This window comes from Raphanus sativus, chromosome 4, assembly GCF_000801105.2.
Source record: "Raphanus sativus cultivar WK10039 chromosome 4, ASM80110v3, whole genome shotgun sequence".
Classification (NCBI taxonomy): Eukaryota; Viridiplantae; Streptophyta; class Magnoliopsida; order Brassicales; family Brassicaceae; genus Raphanus; species Raphanus sativus.
This window is the reverse complement of record NC_079514.1, coordinates 9770605-9794606: the sequence shown is the minus strand read 5'-3', so window position 1 is coordinate 9794606 and position 24002 is coordinate 9770605. Positions and strand designations below refer to the sequence as shown.

Below are 24002 nucleotides of genomic sequence, written 5' to 3'. Positions count from 1 at the left end.
TATAACATCATTATTTCGAAGGTTGATGATGTTTCAGCTCCACATGGCCGACTCCAGTTTTGAAAGAAAAAAAAGTATGTTGGAGATTTGAAAAAATCTATTTTTAGGCGTTGACGTGTTTGCTTGTAGTCAAAAACTATTTTAGTTTCATACGTTTTTCTGTAGTAAATATAAAAATTAGATCAAAAGAATATACAATTCGTGTTCCGTTTTTTTTAGATCATCTCCAACTTATTATTATTTCATCTCTATTGTTAGATCATCTCTAATAATATTTAGACCTAAAATTGTTGCAATACACTTCCATTTCTTCTTTTATAATAGAGACTATTATTTTTTACTCTAAATATAAATATTACTGCTTTATAAGAATACATTAGATTTTCCGCGCTTCGAAAGCGCGGGTTTTTTGGATTATAAAAAAATTGATATGAATTATTATTCTGGGATTATACAATATTTATGTTACAAAGTGTGTATTATATCGAAGGAGAGAATTCGTTTAAAAATATAATTTATAAATTAATTTATTTGAAAATTTGGATGTACATTTTTATGTAACACATTATTAGGTATCGGAATTTTATCGAAATCCAAAAAAAGTAACCGAAATTAACCTAAAAATATAAGTTTGGTTTGGGTTTGGGTCTATGCAAAAATACCTATTGGATATTTTTATTGGACCTGCGAATCTTGGTTCGGGTCTGGATCCTACCTATGACCCAGTCATATATAGTATAATTGCGGGATCTAGACCATGATCCGAATGCGCATATTTTTTGTATTATTGACAAAATTTGATATAAATTAGTATTTTTGGATTGTTGTACATTATTATCTTACAAAATTGAATTATATCGGAGAAGAGAATCTTTTTTATATGATATATTAATTAGTTTATTTGAGATTTTTTATGTACATTTTTAAAATCTCTCTCTCTCTCTCTCTCTCTCTCTCTCTCTCTCTCTCTCTCTCTCTCTCTCTCTCTCTCTCTCTCTCTCTCTCTCTCTCTCTCTCTCTCTCTCTCTCTCTCTCTCTCTCTCTCTCTCTCTCTCTCAAGCCTGGGCATTTCCTCGAATCCAAAAAAGCCTGACCGGTTCCGGGTCTAGGGAAATATACATATTGGGTTTTTTTTAGACCAGTAGATGTTGGTTCGGTGCGGATCCTGCCTAATACCTAGTTAGATATCCAAAATACATGTAATATTTTGGAGCTTGTACAATACAGATACTATTTGGGCCAGTTCATATTTGAATTATGATTCCAAAACGATCCGAACATGAAAGAAACCAACCTAAACCCGAATTAAAAAAAAAATTCAAACACTATTTGGATCCAAATGTTTAGGATCCAAAAAATCAAGATAAAAATGAACTGGCCCAAATACCCAAATCCACTATGTCATTGTATTTTGCATATATTTTATAACAGTTATATTTGTTAAACTGATATGGTTTAAGATTTATTTGGTAACTTTTTTTAACTAATTCTATAGAACGTATTTGTAGGATTTTAAATAGTTTTAAAACTTTCTTAATAATTTTTTATTAAAATATTTTTTATAAAAACTAAGTTAACATTATATATATATATGATTTGCGAAAATGTTTCTATCAAATTTGATTTTATAAATAGTTGAAACTATATAATGTAAGATATCATGATACAATATGTTAAATGATTATTAGTAGATGTATAGAATATGGAATATTACATTAGCTTAAATATGAATGTGATCTTAGTGAAATTAATATCCCACTCACAATCCCATGAAATTAGGGAGTTTCGTCAAATTTTTGTGGTAACACAATAATATATAGGGAAATATATATAGGTAGTTAGAAAATAATTGTAGGACCAAAATAATTTTAAGTCTAATGAAATGGTGCAACAACCTTATTTAAGTAGATTTTTTTCAGAATATTTCTTTTTTAATAGTATAGATTAACGCATATCTTATTTCTATTTTAATTTTTTTCTATTTTGAAGAAGAAAATAACAAAATATATTAGAAATGATGGTATTAGTTCTAAAATCGAACGGTTTTCTGCATTGCACTAGCTAGTCTACTTATGCAGTTTCCATCATTAAAAAAGTGATGTATTTAAGTTGCAAAAAAAAGTGATGTATTTTTGCTGATTTATGCGACACTGGATAACCTTCACTTCCATGAACACATTTTCACAAGTTATAAGATAATTATTTATAAAGAACATTATATTAAATTATGGATACACCTATTTTCCATTGCTATTTAATTTTTCATAAACCATAAATAAAAAGGCACAAAACAGGTTGTCGCCACATCCAAAAATCAAACATTGTCAATTATTTAAAACCGACCATTTAAGAAAACGATGATCTTTGTCAAAATTTTGGTCACCCATAAAGACACGTGCCACAATCACCTTCTTCAAAGTTCTCCCACCGAACCATCTCTCTAATGCGTTCAAACCATTAAAATGTGATATATAAACAATACTAAAGCATTTGTTATAACGATTTTTAGTCTTCCTCTATTGTTACAAGATTCTACCATGTCTTCATTTCATTTTAGTTCTCCTTCATTTTGTCTCTTGTTCTCGTTCTTATGCTTGTTCTTACTTAGCTCGGTTCAAGTTGGCTTGGCTACTGAACCGAGCATCAGTTTGGGTTCAAAATTATCAGCTAGTGAATCGAACAGGGTATGGGTTTCCGCAAACGGTACTTTTGCAATCGGGTTTACTCGATTTAAACCAACCGACCGGTTCTTACTGAGCATTTGGTTCGCACAGCTTCCCGGTGATCCAACCATCGTTTGGTCTCCCAACAGGTACACACAATCCTCTGATTTTTTAGTTAGTGCAAATAGTAGTATAAATTATTTTCTAACACAACTAAATTATTGAGTACCAACAATAGATTTTCCTATGATCAGAAATTTTCCACATTATTTTCACTCAAAAATCCAATATGCTAAAATATAGAAACTCCCCAGTCACAAAAGAAGCAATCTTGGAGCTAGACGCCACCGGAAACCTCGTACTTTCCGACCAAACCACCACCATCTGGGCCTCAAACACCTCAAACCACGGCGTGGAATCAGCGGTCATGTCCGAATCCGGAAACTTCCTCCTCCTTGGGACCCAAGTTACCACCTCTCCAGCCATTTGGCAAAGCTTTTCACAACCTACCGACACTCTCCTTCCAAACCAACCCTTAACAGTTTCCCTAGAATTAACTTCTAACCCTTCACCGTCGCGTCATGGCCATTACTCACTGAAAATGCTTCAGCAACACACTTCGCTTAGCCTCGGCCTAACCTACAACATCAATCTTGACCCTCACGCAAACTACTCATACTGGTCCGTACCAGAGATTTCGAATGTCACTGGAGATGTTACCGCTCTTCTTGACGATACTGGAAGCTTCAAGATCGTATACGGAGAGTCCTCTACAGGAGCAGTGTATGTCTACAAGAATCCGGTAGACGATAACCGGAACTATAACAACAATAGTAGTAACTCCCGGTTAACGAAAAACCGGATTATGCGGAGATTGGTATTAGAGAACAACGGTAATCTCCGGTTATACCGATGGGACAACGACATGAATGGTTCAAGCCAATGGGTACCTGAATGGGCGGCTGTGTCAAATCCATGTGACATAGCTGGGATATGCGGTAACGGAGTATGCAATTTGGACCGAACCAAGAAAAACGCAGACTGTTTATGTCTACCCGGTTCGGTTAAACTTCCTGATCAAGAAAACAATAAACTCTGTTCAGACAACTCATCCCTGGTCCAAGAATGCGAGAGAGACATCAACCGTAACGGCACCTTCAAGATCTCGACGGTCCAAGAGACTAATTACTACTTCTCCGAACGTTCAGTTATCGCCAATTACAGCGATATCGGTAACGTGAGTAAATGCGGTTCGATGTGTTTGTCTGATTGCAAATGTGTTGCTTCGGTTTACGGTTTAGATGATGAGAAGCCTTATTGTTGGATTCTAAAGAGCCTGAACTTTGGCGGGTTTAAAGATCCTGGTTCAACACTTTTCGTCAAGACTAGAGCTAATGAGTCTTATCCTTTCAATAATCATGATGATAAGGATTCTAAATCGAATAAAAGCCATGGGTTAAGACAGAAGATTCTTGTGATTCCTATAGTTGTTGGGATGCTTGTGCTTGTGGCACTACTTGGTTTGTTGTTATACTATAATATAGATAGGAAGAGAACAATAAAGAGAGCTGCAAAGAACTCGCTGATCCTTTGTGACTCTCCTGTGAGTTTTACTTACCGTGATCTTCAGAACGCTACAAATAATTTCTCCCAACTTCTTGGATCAGGTCTGAATCAAGATTCTTCATTTGACTTTTATAACAAGTCTTTCTATATATAGTAAGGACCGTTTTAATCTTACTTACTATGTTTTTATGATGGCAGGTGGATTTGGGACAGTATACAAAGGAAGAGTAGCGGGTGAAACGCTGGTTGCAGTGAAGAGATTAGATAGAGTATTATCTCATGGAGAGCGAGAGTTTATCACTGAAGTCAATACCATTGGTTCCATGCATCACATGAACCTAGTTCGGTTGTGTGGTTACTGCTCCGAAGACTCACACCGGTAAGATAAAAACATTAACCCTAAAAAGAATTTTACAATCTAATTTGCTCTGTTTTAAAGCAAAAATATTTAAAGAGAACTATTATTTTGGTACATCACAGGCTTCTAGTCTATGAGTTCATGATAAATGGGTCGTTAGACAAATGGATATTCTCTTCTGACCGGACGGCCAGGCTGCTTGATTGGCGAACACGTTTTGAGATAGCGGTGGCAACTGCTCAGGGGATATCTTATTTTCATGAACAGTGTAGAAATAGGATAATTCATTGCGACATTAAACCCGAGAACATCTTGTTGGATGAAAACTTCTGTCCAAAGATATCGGATTTTGGGTTGGCTAAGATGATGGGGAGAGAGCATTCTCAGGTGGTTACAATGATTAGAGGGACGAGAGGGTATCTAGCTCCGGAATGGGTGAGTAACCGGCCTATCACAGTGAAGGCAGATGTGTATAGCTATGGGATGCTCCTTCTTGAGATTGTTGGTGGTAGGAGAAATCTTGATGTGTCCTTCAACGCTGAAGATTTCTTTTACCCTGGATGGGCGTACAAGGTAACATCAAAATATGTTTTTTTCTTTTTGCTAAATAGCATCATAATATGTTTATAAATATTTTGTTATGCATAAAAAATTTCTATAAATAGATTGGCGTGTTTGGATAGTCTGTCTAGCGTCTAGACTGCACTTGAACGTATGGTTAATGCATAACGATTGGTGCATAGAAGACGTATTGTTAAACATTGAGTAAAAAATGCTTATTGCACTTGAACGTATGGCTAATGCAATTGAACGTATTGTTTTAAACATTGTGTAAAAATGTATAGGAACTAACGAATGGGACGGCCTTGAAGGCTGTGGATAGAAGGCTACAAGGAGTAGCAGAGGAAGAAGAAGTAGTAAAAACTCTTAAAGTGGCTTATTGGTGCATACAAGACGACATATCAATGAGGCCGTCAATGGGAGAAGTGGTGAAGCTTCTAGAAGGTTCTCCAGACGAGATTAATTTGCCTCCAATGCCGCAGACGATTTTAGAACTTGTTGATGAAGGATTGGAGGATGTGTATAGAGCGTTGAGGAGAGAGGTTAATAACCAGCTTAGCTCTTTCACTGTTAATACCATGACAACCTCTCAGAGCTATCTTTCTTCCTCGCGGTCTCATGCTACTTGTAGTTACTCTTCCATGTCTCCTAGGTAGTTCTTTTTGGCGTTTTGTAGTTTGAGATTATTTATCTTTTTCTGTTGGCTAACTAAAATGTAATCTTCAAACTTCTAGGCATTTTTTGTTTGTTTGTTTTGTGTTTGTTTAATTAAAATAAAATGATGTTATGACTTGATTACTAGTAAGGTGGATTGGAGTTTGGATCTTTTTTTGTCGTCGATCATCTTACCTTGACTTTTTTTTTTCTTCAGTGTATTGCCTTATTTGTTCATCAAAGACTAATAAATGGTAAAGAATATTGTGGCAAAATTAGAGTGATAAGAAAGGATACTTGGTGACTCACTGACTTTTTTTTGTAACACATACTCATTAAATAAAACAAAGAAGACTTCAGACCCAAATTAGTCCAATACTAGGTTCATTACAAGGGAAGATAGATGAAAGAGCTTGTTTAGCTAATCGATCGGCTTAAACGATGTGAGAAAAAATTATCTCGACAAAAACAAAGAAAATCTATTGAATATCTTTGACAATATCAAATATTTCTTTCACCTATATGTCATTGTTGATCGCTCGAATGAAGATTAAGTTGTCAGAGAAAATCTTGAGCTTGTTCAACACAAGGTTCACTGCACTGCACAGAGGATTCCGGAACGGAGAGCAAGTGCTTCTGCCATTAATGAGGAACCGACGAGATCTTGCATTGTAGATCTCTGATTGAAATGAAGTCCAGATGATTCCGTGAAGATCGATGCCAGTCATGCTCGTTTCGATCGCTTGTCGTATGCCGCATTTGATCTGCATGTCGTTACCGATCCAGTATCAATAAGATGTTGCTGAGCTCTTCCTGATGATGGCAAGGGTCTGTTCACTGCAGAGTCTTGATTTTGTGCATTATTTCATTCTCTTGCTAACCGGACAGCTTTCGTCACCATTTCTGTAGATGTGAGAGTTCGATTCTCGAAGATGCACATATTTCGAGCTGACCAAAGAGCCCACATCTTTTTTATCCAGTCAAAAGAATCAGCGTTAGACAGTAGTGGAATTTGATATTTCATAGCAGCAGTGTAATACCCTGATTTTATGGTATACACGCTAGATTGGAGGAGTTGCCACAAGTTAAGAAGTTTAACTAACTAACTATAAAGATAAGAAGTTTATGCAACAAATAATCCTACTTGTTGACGAACTACACCATATTAATTTTTAATATAATTTTCCTTCTACAAATTTTTTCATAAAATACATTTTTTAGAAAAAAAAATTAATAACCTCTATGATCAACTATTGATCTAAAAGAGCTTTGAATAAATTCTGAAGAAAATTATATAGTGTTTTAGAATATTTTAGGAACACATTTGGATATTTCCTAATTGTATAAAAAAAAATTCTAATTGTCATGAGTTTGTATATAAAATTGACTAGACAAAAATATTTTTAAATATATAATTATCTTTGTTTAGGAGTCTACCTTGTTTTATTAATCAGGGCCCATGTTTTATTTGGGATATTAACCCGTTCGAATTTTCCTCTCACAGTTATTGGGCTTGGCGGCCCAAGCAAAAACCTTAAATGTGCACACACGTAAATATAGACAGAGCGTCCACATCAGCGAACAAAATTTCTCCAGAAAGAAGACACGTGGCATTATTATAAAAAATGTAAAGAAAATATATACCATATAAAGAAAAATAATTAATATGTACTATTGACATATTTATGTGATGAAATCAATTAAATATGGTAAACTTACAAAAATCAAAGAATTATAGATAATTTAACTTAATATATAATATATTTTTGAAATTAATATAATATATTTTATAGATATTTAAACAATTAAAACTATATAAATTTAAAACGCATGGTTTTTAAAAACTTAGGTTATATGCTATTGAAAATATTCAATAATATAATTGAAGACACATATGATTTATAAAAAAACTAACCATAATATGAGAAATCATTATTTTAGTTTAATATTTTCAAAAAATGCCAATATTCCAAAAAACCAAATTGTTTCAAAATAAAATAAAAATAAATATCAAATAAGGAAAGCTTACAAAATTAAAAATTAACTGAAAATATAATAAATTTTCGAAAATTAAAAAAATGCAAAACTTTCCAATATAAATATTATATCAAACTTTTATCGTAATATTAACATATTTATATGCTGAAATCAAGTTAAATATGGTAAACTTACAAAAATCAAAGAATTATAGATAATTTCACTTAAAATATAATATATTTTCGAAATTAACATAAAATATCTTATAAATATAATAACTAACTTAAAAGTGCAAGATATTTTAAACAATTAGAACGCATGATTTTTAAAGTTTAGCTTATATGCTAGGGTCAAAACCCGCCCTACGGGCGGGTACTTAAATATACAAATAATTTAAATATTTTTTAAATGTTTAATTTAATTCTAGATAAAAATTAAATTAAAATTTATATTTTTATCACGTAAAATTATTTTACAAATAAATTATAAATCAAAAATAGAAATATTTTTAAATATTTGTTCTAATTTAGTTTCTAACAATATTACTTCGATTATTTTTAACATAGAAATATCCAACTAATAGTTGTAACCTTAATATAAATCTAATTTTAAATTTTCAAAATTTTCTTCACTTTTATACACAGTCACATACAAGAAGTAAAAGTATATTATCGTAAACTAAACTTGTCATCATCTACCTTTGTCGTGGAAACTCATCTTCTGTTGATAGACTCGAAAAAACTGTTTTCCAAAATAAAATCATTTTTTTCTTATTTTATATGTGTTTGCTTTTTGAAAATTTCCGCGAAAAATCTCTAATTTAACACAACTGTGTCAAAAAGGGTCTCTCTAAATGATTTAGAGACTTAAAGGTAAAGAAATATTGGTGTAGGGAAACGGTTTCAGCGCATAGTTTGCTCTTCTCCTTCACCTTTCTTCTCGCTCTCAAGCGTGTTACTGTTCTTTCCCAATCATGGTGATCAGATTTTTTCTTTCTTTTTCGTAATTGCTGCCTTGACTTCTCATTTCTATAGCTAAAGTTGGGATAATATTCTGAATCAGTTGATAGGTTCCTATGATATTGAGTTTTGACTAAGTTTAGTTTGGCTACAACTTTAAAAATTGGATCTGTGTTTAGCGATGTCTAAAGTAGAAGCTTTTATCATCCTTTGGCTCTATTTTTGTATATTTATATTTACATCCTTGTAACTGTTTCGTGTTGTGATTTCTCGTAGTAGATTTCGCTGCTTGCTCCATTTATGACATCTTTTGTGGTTATTACATTTTTTCTTTGTTAGCATCATGTTGTTTTTTAACTTTTAAAGTTCTTGTTTTTGGCAATGGGGTCCTTTGTTGCTTTTGAGATCCTACTATGTGTACATCTTGAAGATCAATATAGTATGCTATTTAACTTGAAATATTAATTGCGGCTGTGTTTATGATTGATGTGTTTTTTTTTGATAGATTTGGTTGTGTCTCTGACTCTTTTTGTTGCAATTATTTATGATAGATTTGGTTGTGTCTTACCATTACTTGCGTGTGTTTATGGCCGGTGTGTTTGTTTATAATAGATCTTGACTTGTTTTTTAATTATTGTTCAATATTATTTACCATCATTTAAAAAGTTGTAACTCGTTATATTTTCTTTTCTTTTTGTTTTTAGGGAATAATGATTCTTGCTCATTTGTGTGATGAGCTGAAAGAAGAAAACTGAAAACAATCATGTTCATGGTAAAAAAATCGATAATGTTTCGCTCGCCAATCTCTCCATATTACTGGTTTGGAAACCATATATTTTTATTCAAAATGTAGTCTCTAGGATTAAACTAATGTTTCTATTGCTTATATTATATTTACTTATTTTTTAGTTTTTCTTTAATTTATATTTTTTATAAATAATTTTACGATAAATGTTTAATATAATATTTTTATTTATTTTATTGTATATTTATTATTATTAATTTTACGATAAATGTTTCAGAGAGATGTTCAATTTAGTTTTTTCATTTCTTAACTGTATATTTACTTATTCTTAATTTTTCTTATCTTTTATATTTATTTATTCTAATTTTCTTTTTTTATATCAAATGATAATATTATGATAGATGTTTAATATAGTATTTCTATTTCTATATTGTTTATTTACTTATTCTACATGTTTTGTTTTCATATCAAGTTGTAATATTACGTTAAAATTAATATTTATTTCTTATATTGTATATTTACTTATTGTTTATTTTATCATACATTTTTCAGATTGATATTTAATGTAATTTTTCTTATATCGTTTATTTACTTGTTATTTATTTTTATGATATTTTATATTTATTATTATATTATTATAATAGATATTTTAATATTTTATTATGTTTTATACTGTATATTTATTTATAATTTATTTTACTATATATTTTTCAGAAAGATGTTTAGTTCAGTTTTCTATTTCTTATATTGTATATGTACTTTTTATATTTTTTTCTTATATTGTATATTTATATATCTACTTTTAATTTATATCAAATGCTGATATTACGTTAGATGTTTAATGTATATTTATTTTTCTTATATTATATAGTTACTTATTTTAGTTTTATATATTGTATATTTACTTATTCTATTATTACTATAGATGTTAATAGAATATTTATATTTTTTATATTGTATATTTACTTATTTTCTATTTTTTCTTATATATTTATTTAACGTAATATTTCTATTTTTATGTTGTATATTTATTTATTTATTATACATTTTCAGATATTTAATGTAATATTTCTTTTTATTATATGGTATATTTACTTATTATCTCTTTTTTCTTATATTGTAGATTTATTTTATTATTTATTTTAATTTGCAGTTCAGATATACGTTTAATGTAATATTTCAATTTTTAAATGGTATATTTAGTTATTATTTATTTTTTCTTCTATCGTATATTTACTTTTTTTGTAATAATGTCACGTGTAATTTTTCGGGAGAAGTCATTCCACTGATGTGGACACTCTCTAGAGCCTCGAAATTCTATTTTTCAGATATAGATTTAATGTAATATTTCTTTTTCTTATATTGTATATTTACTTAATATCTATTTTTTATATTGCATATTTATTTTATTATTTATTTTAAATTGCAGTTCAGATATATGTTTAATGTAATATTTCTATTTCTCAAATGTTATATTTACTTATTATTTATTTTTCTTTCTATTGTATATTTAATTTTTATTTATTTATTTATTTTTTTGGTAATAATGTAACGTGTCATCTTTTAGGAGAAGTTTGTCCGCTGATGTTGACGTTCTTTGGAGGCGACTTTATTAGAGAGAGACAAGAAACGGGCTACCGTACGCCTCCCTGAATCTCAGCAAGAAGCAGGCGAATCTCTGGATGATGCAGAGCTCTAATCGATCCCCTCCTCCAGATGACCGACCGAGTAAGATCCAGCGTTCGAGTTTGATTCTGGATCCAAAAAGCGGATCTCCGTTGCTGTTGCTGTGTCCAGAAGAGGGCGGTTGTCGTCTGTACAACCCAGAGGAAGACAGGGTTTACGAGACGAAGAGGGACTTTTCCGGGTATCGATTCCTCGGAAACTCGGGTAAGTGGTTCCTTGTGGCGGATTCTAAATCCAATCTCTATATAGTAGATGTGTTACGCGATGAGAAGATAGAACTCCCACGTCTAGAGCTGGTGTCGGAAGATGATGGTTGCGCTCATAATCTCAAGCCATTAGGAGATGATGGAGATTTTAACGAGACGTTGGTTGGTACTAGAAACTATGGGATTCGTAGATCTGCGGAAGATCTGAGGGGTCGAGTGTGGGTAGACGAGAAAACGGGAGACTACGTTGTGGTGTGTCGTTTCGACAGATGCGACTATATGCGATTTTGCAAGAGAGGGGATGATCGTTACCGTGAGATTCAAACACGGGTTGTTGCTAACGTGTTTTTAAAAGGCTTGGATGATATGGTACTCCATGGCTATAATCTTTACGTCTTTACTCCCCGCGGCTCCCTTCGACACATAGATTTGTCTGGAAAAGACGGTTTTGGTTTTGAGGATGTCATAAAGCATCCCATGTTTACATGGTATAGGCCATCTCCAAGTGCAGAAGAAGAGGAACGAGTGAGATCATACAAGCTCATCTCAGAACGCGAAAACATTGCTCTTGTTACACGATCAGGAGAGGTTTTGTTTGTCCATAACTACGCTTATTACGAGTCTAATTCTTCCACCTTTGAAAAGCATAGGATGTTCCGCGTGTACAAGAGGCAACTTAAAAATCAAGAAGAAGACCCCAAGACCTACAAGCCTAGGCTTCTTGAGGTGGATTCTCTAGGTGATGAGGCACTGTTTCTTGATTTGGGTATCACCGTACCTGCTGACACTGCACTTGGTATCGAGCCAAACTCCATCTATTTCACCCGTGATGACCGCTTCCGTCACATGCCACGTTCATTCCTCGACATTTGCGTCTACAACCTTGCAACAAAGACCATCAAACGTTTCTCCACCCTCTCCTCCAACAACTTAAAAATAAAGGACGCTCAGTGGTTTATCCCCTCTTGATAGAGATTTAGAGCTCTGCTTTGTTAACCTTTTTTTTTCTTTTAATAAAAAATCTATGACATTGTCAGTGCTTATTTAGAAATCCAAATCATCACGCTCGTTGGAAGCATTTGAAAGAACATACCCATACCATTGCGAGCGTTAGATAGGACTTTGCCAAATTGTTGATTGATTTACACGATTTCAATCTTTATCAATGACTCTGCAAAGGGGATAGAAAGAGACCTCTGTGATTGGTTTTCAATTTTTTTCAATTCCAGTTTTGATGAAGGCAACACAAAAATCTTTGAGTGATTGGAGCATATTAAACATTTAGTGGAGACTCTTGGCACCTCTGGCATATTATGACTAATCTCTGCGTTAGAATCTTTTCTTTTTGTTTAAAGGCCAAACCAACCGGTCTAAACCGAGAACCAAAACAAGTATCGAACCCAACCCCCTCGATCCTGCAGTTGAATTCGATTGGTTATTTATATCTCAGAGGAGGCATTTCATGGTTTCACAGCAATGATTGCTACGGTCGATGGAGCTATCTTCGTTGCTGGCTAAAGACTTGTATAAAGGTTGAATGGACACATCTGTGTTTCTCTTAATCGGGAGGACCTCAGAATGCTAATAAAAAGATTGTTTTGTCTAAAGACGCTCCGGTAGTACTACTGGGATCAGAACATCTTCCAGAGCTGGTTTACAACTCTTTGGGTTGGTGTGTTTATCAATGGAGCACTGTATCTACTCATTTCCAGATAGAAAACCCAATCAGTTGACGGGGATCGTTTGGCACTTACGAGCAACAATAATGAAGCTGATCAAGTCCTCTCTCTCGGAGAGGAGACTACAATGCCTCAGATCACAAATGGTATTGATGGAAGCAATTAGAAAGACAGGCTTCACCAGCAATTTTAGCGACACCTCCTGCGAAGCAATGGAACTCTCTCTGTATAAGAAGGAATATATTTGGAGGGAACAAATATCCAATAATCGTCAGTTGGTACGCTGTTGGACCAAGACGAACTGTATATTTCATTGGAACGGTGTGCTTGTAGCTTTTTCTTACATGCATCCCTCTCAAGTCTGAACTGCGGGAGAGTCCAACGGGTTCAAGTATTACTCGATTCAGATAAACCCAATCCTTGCTTGATAATGGGAACGGAGCTGAACTGAACTGTATGGAAGGAGAACGGACATCCTTCTCCTGTTTTTGTTTTTGTTGAAGTTAATGAGGTTTGTTTAGCTTGTCAACGCTCGAATAAATTAAAAAAAAAACTTGTTTTTTCAAGTACTCCAAGACCCTGTATTTCGGTTTTTCTTTTCTCTACATGCAAAATTGATTACTATATAGTATATATATATATAGCGTTTTGATTATAAGCGCTTGTAGAGAATTATGCCTTTGACCGTTTCAAACCAGGTCAATAAAACTTCACGGTTTGATTGTATCATGGAATGAAAACCGGATGAGTACGGGTTAACTTGCTTTTTAACGGTAGTGAAAGAGTAGTAACTAAGAGACGGTCAGACCAGTGTTGTAAATTTCTGATTGAAGAACAAGATCTCTACTTTGTTTTCTTGTTTTGGTATATGCAAAGTGGAATTTGTTGAGTTAAATGTTAAAAACACGTTGTAATTTTCGAATAAAGGCCTTTCAGGGTTTTGTTTGATAAGAGCCACATGGGGGGTTCTTTCTACCCATTGGAAGTGCTCTAATGATTATTAGGACGTTGGTGACGTGTACACAGTCATAATTTCAGAACTGAGATGATCCTATGAGCAGGTAATTTACAAGATGAATTAATAAAATTATAATATTCAAATCATATTAATCACACACATCACATTTACAAATCGCGTCAGCTAGATAATAAATATAACACGACTAGTCTCCTCTTGCTTTTTACTTGAAACTAGATTAGGACCCGCCCTAAAGGGCGGAAATTAATTTGTCAAATTTCAACTAATAATATATGGTATATATAATATGTGTATATAATATTATATATATTTTGTGTAACATTTATATATATATATATATACATATTAGACATATATAATATTTTATTAATTATATATAAATTTAATAGTATTATAATTTGTGTTGTACTTGTTATTAGTTTGTATTTAATCTTCTTTCATTTCTATTATAATAATTTGCTTTGTCACACCTTTTACCTTTTAACACACATAGTTATGCCTTTTTTCAAAAAAAAAGCTTATACACATAGTCTCATAAAATGTAATATATAAAAAAAACATATTTAAAAAATCTATTGACCATATGCTATCATTATTTGGTTGTTTGAACAAAAAAAAGTCATGTTCTTGCATAACTGTGTATGTTGTGATATGATGTAGGTAAATAGTAAATATATGGAAGTAAAGTTAGTGATACGAACATGAGCCTATGTTGGTATATGCCACAATTATTTGGTTTTTGGAAGATCAATGAGCATAAGCATACACGGTCTTTGTATGCTTACGTTGTAAATGAGTCGAATATTTTTTCTCTTATGTCTGGAATGATATGGAACTCGTTGATTTAAGAGTGATTCAGTTTTATATGATCTAATTATATTAAGAGATTAACCAAAAATATTATAAAAGTGTTACTGGTTAGGTTTAACTAATCTATGTTGGTTAAGATTTGGTTTAATTTAAGTTGGTAGGTTACATTTTATAGGAGATATGATATATTCTAGCAACAACTATGAAATAGTCCAAAATTTAAATGAGAACTTCAAATAGTAGATAATCCTTAAATTAATAGATTAGACAAGTTTTCAACGTTTAAGAACAAATTCAATTTGAATGTTTAGTTATTTACTAAATGTAAATGTATTTTTTGATCATGAAGCATATAGTGAAGTGTTGCGGATCTGTTACCGTCCCTTGTTCTCTGTTGCTTTTCGTTAAAACAATATTTTTGTCCTTTATAAGAAACAAACCCTTTTTTTCCTTTCTTCTTTTTTTCTTTATAAGAAACAAAATTGTCACAGTTTTGTGAGTTTTAGAGAAATAGCTCAAAAGGTATTATGTTTTCCTCCATTGTTTCTTCAAGAAAAAGTTGGATCTTGCTCACATTGTAGTTCACATATTGGTTATACCCACTCGATAAAACTTAAAATGAAAAACTTTTCTCTGACGAAGGATTTCAGAGAGAAGCCTTAAAATGAAAAACTTTTCTCTGACGAAGGATTTCGGAGAGAAGAAAGTCGTTTCATTTTTTGCTTATTACACGATTTTTCTTCCTGTTGAGCTAAATAGTAAAAACTGAGACTTTTCGCTCAAAGTTTTGCTTTCTGTTCGAAATTGGTGACAAAGGCATGCTCTGTAAAACTTATATTTTGATTTCATTATCTTACTGGGTTTTATGCGACCATGCTATAATCTTCCAAAAATGATTGAAAAAAAGGCTCAAGCTTTTGTCTTTACAGCTTCCAAAAAAGCCAACTCTTTTTTTTTTTTTTTTGGTGAAGAAGGGCAAACAAATCAGTTTTTGAACTTATTGTGGGTCTATTCCTTTTGTTTACTCTGCTTAGCCCTCATGCTCTTCTGTTTTCCTGTCAGATCATTTGCTGGACTCTCGGAGACAAGACCATTTGCTGGACACTCACCAGTCGCACGGTATTGTTCTTGCTCGTGCTTTAGATTTACCAACCATATCTCTCTGTCTATATAAATAATCATGTCTTAGTTATCTTGCTGTTATTGCCTGTTGTTGGGTGACTTTAGTGTAGGTATACCAATCGTTAGATGCAGTGAATTTTTTGTAGGTTTGATGCACCAATTTGTATTGCAATTTATAATCGGTATAAGTGAATCATGAATACAGTCTTTACCCATTCTTTGTTGTTTCATTTTTCAGAAATGGAACAAATATTCCCTACGCTGACTAATCTTCCAGCACAGATTGCTTCTCATCTACAATCGATGATTAGTTGCTTGGAGAATTTGGACTTGAGTGCTCCCTTGCCTCAGTACCTCAGTCATGAACACATCTTTGAGATTCGGGATTCAACAAACAGGTTACGCTGTCTGTTCAAGAGATTTAGGGATGATGATGAAGAAGCAGCTAGAAAAGAAGTGGCGGTTTATCTGTTGGATCATCCACCAAACAGCCACAGATCATTGTCTGAAACTGTTTATGGCTTTGCTGGAGTCCGGCCAACCGTTTTTGTGAGATTCCGATGCAACAGTGAAGTGGTGATGGGAATCTTGGTTGAGTTTGTTGACGAGGCTTATGTCATTGATCAGGATTATTATCACTGGCCTATAAGCACCGACGACATCCAGAGTATAGTGTTACTTGACATCAGGTTTGGAAACATGGACCGCAACAGGGAAAACATCCTTCTCAAAGAAGACGAGGGCGTAGCTCATCTGATACCCATAGACCACGAGTGCTCATTTGCCAATGAGGTACAGGCCTACAACTGTGCTGGATTTGCTTGGTTGAAATCAAAGGACTTTGGTGATTACGGTGTTGCATTCTCTCCTGATTGTGTCACTTATGTTTCACAACTCGATCCTGGTGCTGATTTGGAGTTTCTGAGGCACTGTGGATGGGAAGTTGAACCTTACTACGTTGAACAACTCACCATCTTCACAATGTTCTTGAAGAAAGTAGTGTCCAAAGGTCTTACTGCGTTTCACATCGGCAAAATTGCTTCATTTTGGTGTGATGATGAAAGGCATAACCTGCAGGCCATAGTTGATAGCGTTGTGGAAGAAGGAAATTACATTGAGAATGTGGGTATACGCATGGAAGAGCGTCTCACAGAATATGTGATGCTGAATATGCCCTAGTAGAAGATTACAAGATAGTCTTGTTTGTTCAATCTATATCCTTAGTTTCTGTAATCTCTACTTTCCTTTTTCTTAGGTAAAAAATCTTTTTAATAATTTGTATTTTTCTCTAGTGGTTCCGTAACTTCCGTTATTAATTTAGTTGCTCCAAACTGTGATCGGTAATTCGAATATGTTACATAAAAGCAAGCTTTAATTTTAACAATCTTTCCATTAAAAGCCATAATTTCCAATATTCCAATCCATAATCATTATTATTATTATTATTATATACTCATTTCCTATCAATATAAATGAGTTTTAAGGAATTTTACTTTATTTCAAAATAAGTGATGTTTTTACTTAGTAAATATGATATTTAATATCATTTGAAATCTGTGACCAATTATAAAATATTGTATCTTTTTTAATTGGTTGAACTAATATTATTTAATACTAATTTTATGCAACCAAGATAAATCTCATAAAAATTTGTACTTTCTTAATCCTTATGAAAACCACTTAAGATAATACAGAGAGAGTATCCAATAACATTACAATAAATGGACACAGAAAATATTCGAGTAGCTTACAACATTGTTCATTCTTTAAATCTCATTGTGCATCTTCTAAATGATGACTTCAGAAGCTATATTTTCTACATTTATTCATTTTAGATAATATATTATTATATATACAAAAGTGTAAGAAATTTTAATTTTTATATATGTATTATATAGTTTGTAAATAGTAAGTCGTTTTGTCATCGTATTATATTTTTAGCATAACTATTTTATATTTACGAAAGTAAAATTTATATTTTCTTCAATTTAATATAACTTTATCATATTTAGTTTAATATAATAATTTTATTTTAGCATCAATTTATACTATTATAAAATAGATAAAAATAAGATAATTTTTTATTTGTATTTTATAAATGATAATTTAATATATATTAATGCATAATAATATTTCATTGCTAATTACATAATAAGTTAAAATATTTACATAAATTTTTAGAAAACTAAGATATTATTAAAATATTTCTCAACAGATTTGTTAGAATTTTTAATATATATATTAAAATAAAAAGATGCCACGATTAAAGTAGTTACAAAAACTTTATATTATTACCTTTAATTAAATACATGTTAATTTTTAATACAAGTATTATATAGTTTGTTAGTGTTAATCAGTGTTACCAACATATAATATTTTGAACATAAATACTTATGAAAATCAAATATATAAATTTAACATGTATTTCAATAATTAAATCTTTTAAACATATATGTTAGAAACTTTTAAATATATATATATATATATATGTATATTTAAAATGAAAAGATAAAACCAAGCGGAGACGGTCCAAAGATCTTAAGGGAGCTTCAGTCCTAATAAGGACCGAGGTTCGAATCCCGCTGACCACCTTCAATTAACATGGAGTGAAATCGGCGGTCTTTCCGGAATTTGTAGTCTTAATAAAATATATTTAATAAAAAATTAAAGGATAGTTTAAATTAAAAAAAAATCACACATTAAAAAATACACGACTTCTATTTCAATTGATATAAGATTAGATTCTGACCCACTCTTCATTAGGCGGCTATATTTTTTTTTACATTTTTCTTTTAGAAATTTAATTTTCATATTCGTGTTTTTAATCATATTTTTGTTTTTATTTGTATTTATATTTGTGTAAAATATTTTTTACTGATTAGTATTTTTTAAATAATTATATTAGAATAGTTAGATTAAATCTATATTATTCCTTATTTAGTAGAATAGATAATTCTGCCTATTATTGCCGATTTCAGGCAAGATATTGATGTAACCGCTGTCAACTTTATATTTTTTAATCCTTAATGTATAACTCTCACGATTATTTCTAGCATTACCTACATAAGCCTCGTTGTTTTTTTTTTTCTGAATAATGAATTGTCAGAATTTTATATTGACCTCTTTTTAAAAATATTTAACTTTCTAAGAATCCATACGGGGTGTTTAAGGGGGGAAATTGACTAGTTCTAGATACTTAAAAGGCCTTTAAGTTAATTTTTATCCAATTATGTGTTGTTTAAAAGTTTCAAAAGACTGTAGTTTAAAACAATTAGTATTTAACCTTTAATAATATTTTAATAATTTTAGTCTTTTAGATGAGTTAAAATTTTATGTTTTCATTAAAATATTCATGAATTTTACATAAATCATAAAATTAAGATTTCTATGTCTACAAGAATCTAGCAGACGAAAACAGAAAGTCTGTCTGTCTGATGCAAATTTGGATGATCTTAATAGTCTGTCTCATTTCAACCAAATCAGGGATCCTTCTGAACACTCTCTAGTTCTTACTTTAAATATGGATAAAAGAATTAGAGCTTTTAATCAATGTCTATATGATGCAAATTTGGATGATCTTAATTTCAGGGGCACTACTTACACTTGGTGGAACAAGCGCAAGAGTTCCCCGCTTGCCAAGAAGCTGGATAGAAGCCTTGTAAATGACGACTGGTACGCTACGTTTCCGTCGTCAGTGGCGTTTGTGGGGAGTCCAGATTTCTCAGACCATGCAGTCATTTCTATCACCCTCGAGCCTAATAGGATGCGATTAAAGAAGCCTTTCCGGTTCTATAATTTCCTCATCCAGAACTCAGATTTTCTTGCAACAGTAGGCACAAGCTGGTACACGTTCAACATCACGGGCTCCGCAATGTACAGAGTCTACAAGAAGCTGAAACTGCTGAAAAAGGTCTTTAGAGATTTCAGCAGGAAGAACTACTCAAATATAGAGATAAAAACGGCTCAAGCGCATGATAAGTTCCTACAGGCTCAATCGGCTACGCTCACTCTTCCATCAAGCCTCAACGCCAATACTGAGTTGCAGGCTCAGCAGGAATGGGAAGAGTTATCAGCAGCAGAAACATCTTTCTTCTTTCAAAGATCGAGCATTCAGTGGATGTCATGCGGGGATGGTAATTCTGCCCTGTTTCACAGATACGTGGCTTCAAGGCAGGCTGCAAATCATATCCATTTCCTTTTTGCTGAGAATGGTGACATGATTGAGTCTCAGTCAGGTATGCAGGACCTGTGCATTGATTATTTCTCTGATCTACTTGGGAGTCCTGTCTCGCCTCCTATGTTCATCCAAAGTGACTTGGATCTGCTTTTTGATTTCCGCTGCTCCAACAGTCAGGCTGCTAGTTTTGTTAAAGAGTTCACTGTCGAGGACATAAAGGAAGCGTTCTTCTCACTGCCTAAAAATAAATCTGGCGGACCCGACGGTTGTTTTGCTGAGTTCTTCGTTGCTTCGTGGTCTATTGTTGGGCCTGAGGTTACGGAAGCCATATTGGAATTTTTTAGGTCAGGGCAGCTACTAAAGCAGTGGAACGCAGCTAATCTTGTGTTGATCCCCAAGAAGCTGAACGCATCTCTGACCACGGACTTTAGACCGATCTCTTGCCTCAACACGGTGTACAAGGTCATCTCAAAGCTACTTGCATCCAGGCTGAAGGATATCCTTCCTCTTATGATATCCAAATCCCAATATGCGTTTCTCCCGGGCCGCCTGTTAACGGAGAATGTGCTGTTAGCCACTGATCTTGTCAATGGTTACAACACGCAGACCCTCACGCCGAGGGGAATGTTGAAGGTTGATCTGAGAAAAGCGTTTGATTGTGTGCGCTGGGATTTTATCCTCGCTTCTCTTCGAGCCTTAGCCATCCCGGAGAGTTACATCGCCTTAATCTCGGAATGCTTGTCCACAGCTTCATTCTCGGTTTCGGTTAATGGCGCAACTGGAGGGTTCTTCAAGAGTACCTAAGGTATCCGGCAGGGTGATCCACTATCTCCTTACTTATTTGTGCTAGCTATGGAGTGTCTGTCTCGTCTCCTCCTCTCTAGATACGAAGCTGACACCATTAGATATCACCCGGGCACAGAACAGCTCAAGATATCGCATCTGATGTTTGCGGATGACGTAATTGTTTTCTTTGATGGCTCAAGTAATAGTCTTCATGGAATTTCGGAGTGCTTGGATGACTTTGCTTCATGGTCGGGCCTGCAAATGAATACATCAAAAACAGAGTTATTTACCTCCAGTCTCGACCAATCTGAATCAGCTGCTATTTCTAGCTACGGATTCACCTCTGGTCAATTACCCATCAGCTATTTAGGACTCCCCCTTATGAGTAGGAAGCTCAAATTATCAGAGTACGCCCCGCTTCTGACTAAGATCACAGCAAGATTCCAGTCTTGGTCGGCTAAGCTTCTCTCCTTTGCGGGAAGAATATAGCTGCTTAAAACTGTAATCTTTGGAATTGTTTCTTTCTGGCTCTCTGCATTTATTCTCCCTAAAGGTTGCATCAAAACGATCGAATCTCTGTGTGCCCGTTTTCTTTGGTCCAGAAACATTGAGAAGAAAGGCATTGCAAAAATTGCTTGGCAAACGGTTTGTCTACCGAAGGAGGAAGGCAGTTTAGGTCTGCGGAGCTTCTCGGTTTAGAATCAAGTGCTGTGTCTTAAGTTTATCTGGCTTCTTCTGTCTAAGTCTCCTTCTCTTTGGGTGGAATGGCACTGGAATCCACACTTGAATGAGCGCTCATTCTGGGCAATTGAACCGCGAGCGACATACTCTTGGGCATGGCGGAAGCTGCTCGATCTTAGACCTCTAGCTCTTCAGTTCTGTAAAACAAAACTTGGTAATGGTAGGTCTACAAGCTTCTGGTTTGACGTCTGGACCCCTCTTGGTCAGCTGATTGATTATATTGGTCCTGCTGGACCGAGAGCGTTACGGATCAGAGAGAATGTGTTGGTATCTGACGCCATCACGGAGAACATCTGGTCATTACCACATCCCCGCTCTCAAAGGGAAGTTGAACTTCATATGTTTCTTACGACAGTTAACTTGCCTCTCCCTTTAAATGTTGTTGATAAGGTAGAATGGTTAGCTGCTGATTTCCTCTCTCGTATTTTCAGGTCTTCCACGACGTGGGAAGTGTTGAGGCCACGTGAGGAGGTCAAGGACTGGGTGGATATTGTCTGGTTCAAAGGTGGAATACCGAAGCTTGCATTCACCATGTGGATAGCAAATTACAACAGACTCCCCACTCGTTCTCGTCTAGCGGCCTGGGGTCTTCCCATCTCATCGGATTGTCCATTCTGCTCACGCTATGAAGAAACGAGAGACCACCTGATGTTGTCATGCCCTTATAGCACAGCTGTTTGGCAGGAGGTTCTGAGAAGATGCCACCCACCTTCTTCTATGTTTACTTCGTGGTCGGAGCTCCTTTCTTGGGTCCGATCCTCTCCATCAAAGAAGCTAACTCTCTTGAGGAAGCTGGCGGTTCAAGCTGTGATCTTTAATATCTGGAAGTAAAGGAATAACCTGATCCATAATCAAGTCTCTATCTCTCATGCTTCTTTGTTCCTTGCCATTGATAGACAGATGAGGAACATTATATCCGCTAGAAGATCAAGAAAGCCATTTCGGTTGCTCATGCCAATGTGGATGAGTTAGAAGTTTCTTGTTTCTGTTTTAAAATTTGTTCCATCTTCTTTTTTAATTTCTTTTTTGCCAAGATGGTTCGGACCTAAGTTCTACTTGTATAACTTTTATTCATTTATGATATTTACAGTTTAGCAAAAAAGAAAACAGAAAGTATAATAATAGCTGTAGTATAACTCCCGGTTAATAAAAACTGAATTCTGCGGAGACTGGTATTAGAGAACAACGGTAATCTCCGGTTGTACTTGTACCGATGGGACAACGGCATGAACGGTTCAAGCCAATGGGTACCTGAATGGGCCGCTGTTTCAAACATGTGACATATGGTCTCAATTGGTACAACAGATGAAAAAGAAGTAGCAGAATGCTGTAGAAGCAGTATGCTGTAGAAGCAGTATGCTGTAGAAGCTGTATGCTCTCATTAAAATTTTTAATAAAGTGATTGGTAGAGCAGTAGCATTATGCAATTTTAAAATTATCATAAAAGTTAGTATATAATATATTTATTTGAAAATAATATATATTAAATTATAATAAATATTAATAATATATTTGTTATTAAAAATAATGAATCTTATTTAATTTTATAAATTAAATTAATTTTAAAATGTGAAATAATATTATTAAAAAAAAAAATTATTTAAAATAAAATTTATTTTTGGATATAATTAAATAAAATAAATAAATTAAAAATAATTTATATAAAATCATCATTATTTATTTATTGGTTGAGCAATAAATGATCCATATATAATATTATCATAAAAATAATCTATGACATATAATTTATTTATTTAAAAATAATATAAATGTTTTTATTTTATAATATATAAATATATATTATGTTATGTTTTTTATTAAAAATAATGAATGATATGTGTAATTATATAAATTTTATTATTTTTTAAATATAAAATATTGTTATTTAAAAATAATAATAATTAATCACAACTTTTAGTTTTTTGAAAATATATTTTTTTTATTATAAACATAACTTTTATATTATTAAATAGATATAAATTAATTATATAAAATTATTTTTGAATTTATATATATTCTAAATGCAAATGCTCTTCCAAAAGCTTCATATGAGAGCATTGAGGAAAGAGTATTTGGAGAGCATTAGCATCATATAAATGCTTTTCTAAATGCTTTTGTTATCAATGTTGATTGGATAATAAGAAGTATAATACTAATACTAATGCTAATGCTTTACCAATCAAGTCCATAGCTGGGATATGCGGTAACGGAGCATGCAACTTGGGCCGTACCAAGAAAAACGCTGACTGTTTATGTTTGCCCGGTTCGGTTAAGCTTCCTGATTAAGAAAACCATAAACTCTGCTGCAGACAACTCATCTCTGGTCCAAGAAT

At 33.2% G+C, this 24002-nt stretch overlaps 4 protein-coding genes across 5 annotated transcripts; all 4 read left to right on the top strand.

Annotated features, from left to right (window-relative positions):
* The first annotated feature begins 2518 nt into the window (after positions 1–2518).
* LOC108854093 (G-type lectin S-receptor-like serine/threonine-protein kinase At5g24080) lies at positions 2519–5971 on the top strand. 2 transcript variants are annotated; one of them, XM_018627599.2, is made up of 5 exons: positions 2519–2812; positions 2967–4330; positions 4428–4608; positions 4710–5160; positions 5433–5971. In XM_018627599.2, the coding sequence occupies exons 1-5, from the start codon at positions 2538–2540 to the stop codon at positions 5802–5804; spliced, it is 2643 nt and encodes an 880-aa protein (XP_018483101.1). In that variant the 5' UTR covers positions 2519–2537; the 3' UTR covers positions 5805–5971. The 2 variants fall into 2 exon arrangements, with proteins under 2 accessions (XP_018483101.1, XP_018483102.1); XM_018627600.2 differs by having other exon boundaries at positions 2675–2812; positions 2978–4330.
* Positions 5972–11053: 5082 nt separating this feature from the next.
* On the top strand, positions 11054–12463 carry LOC108848248 (F-box protein At5g25290). The gene has a single exon (XM_018621563.2). The coding sequence runs from the start codon at positions 11166–11168 to the stop codon at positions 12342–12344; it is 1179 nt and encodes a 392-aa protein (XP_018477065.1). The 5' UTR covers positions 11054–11165; the 3' UTR covers positions 12345–12463.
* A 2792-nt stretch (positions 12464–15255) lies between these two features.
* Positions 15256–17296, top strand: LOC108852662 (phosphatidylinositol 4-kinase gamma 3-like). The gene is made up of 3 exons (XM_018626158.2): positions 15256–15365; positions 15906–15962; positions 16204–17296. Exon 3 carries the CDS (start codon positions 16206–16208, stop codon positions 17142–17144), a length of 939 nt encoding a protein of 312 aa, XP_018481660.1. The 5' UTR covers positions 15256–15365; positions 15906–15962; positions 16204–16205; the 3' UTR covers positions 17145–17296.
* Positions 17297–20994: 3698 nt separating this feature from the next.
* Positions 20995–22500, top strand: LOC108835601 (uncharacterized). The gene is made up of 3 exons (XM_018608833.1): positions 20995–21374; positions 21531–21573; positions 21673–22500. The coding sequence occupies exons 1-3, from the start codon at positions 20995–20997 to the stop codon at positions 22498–22500; spliced, it is 1251 nt and encodes a 416-aa protein (XP_018464335.1).
* The last annotated feature ends 1502 nt before the right edge of the window (positions 22501–24002 follow it).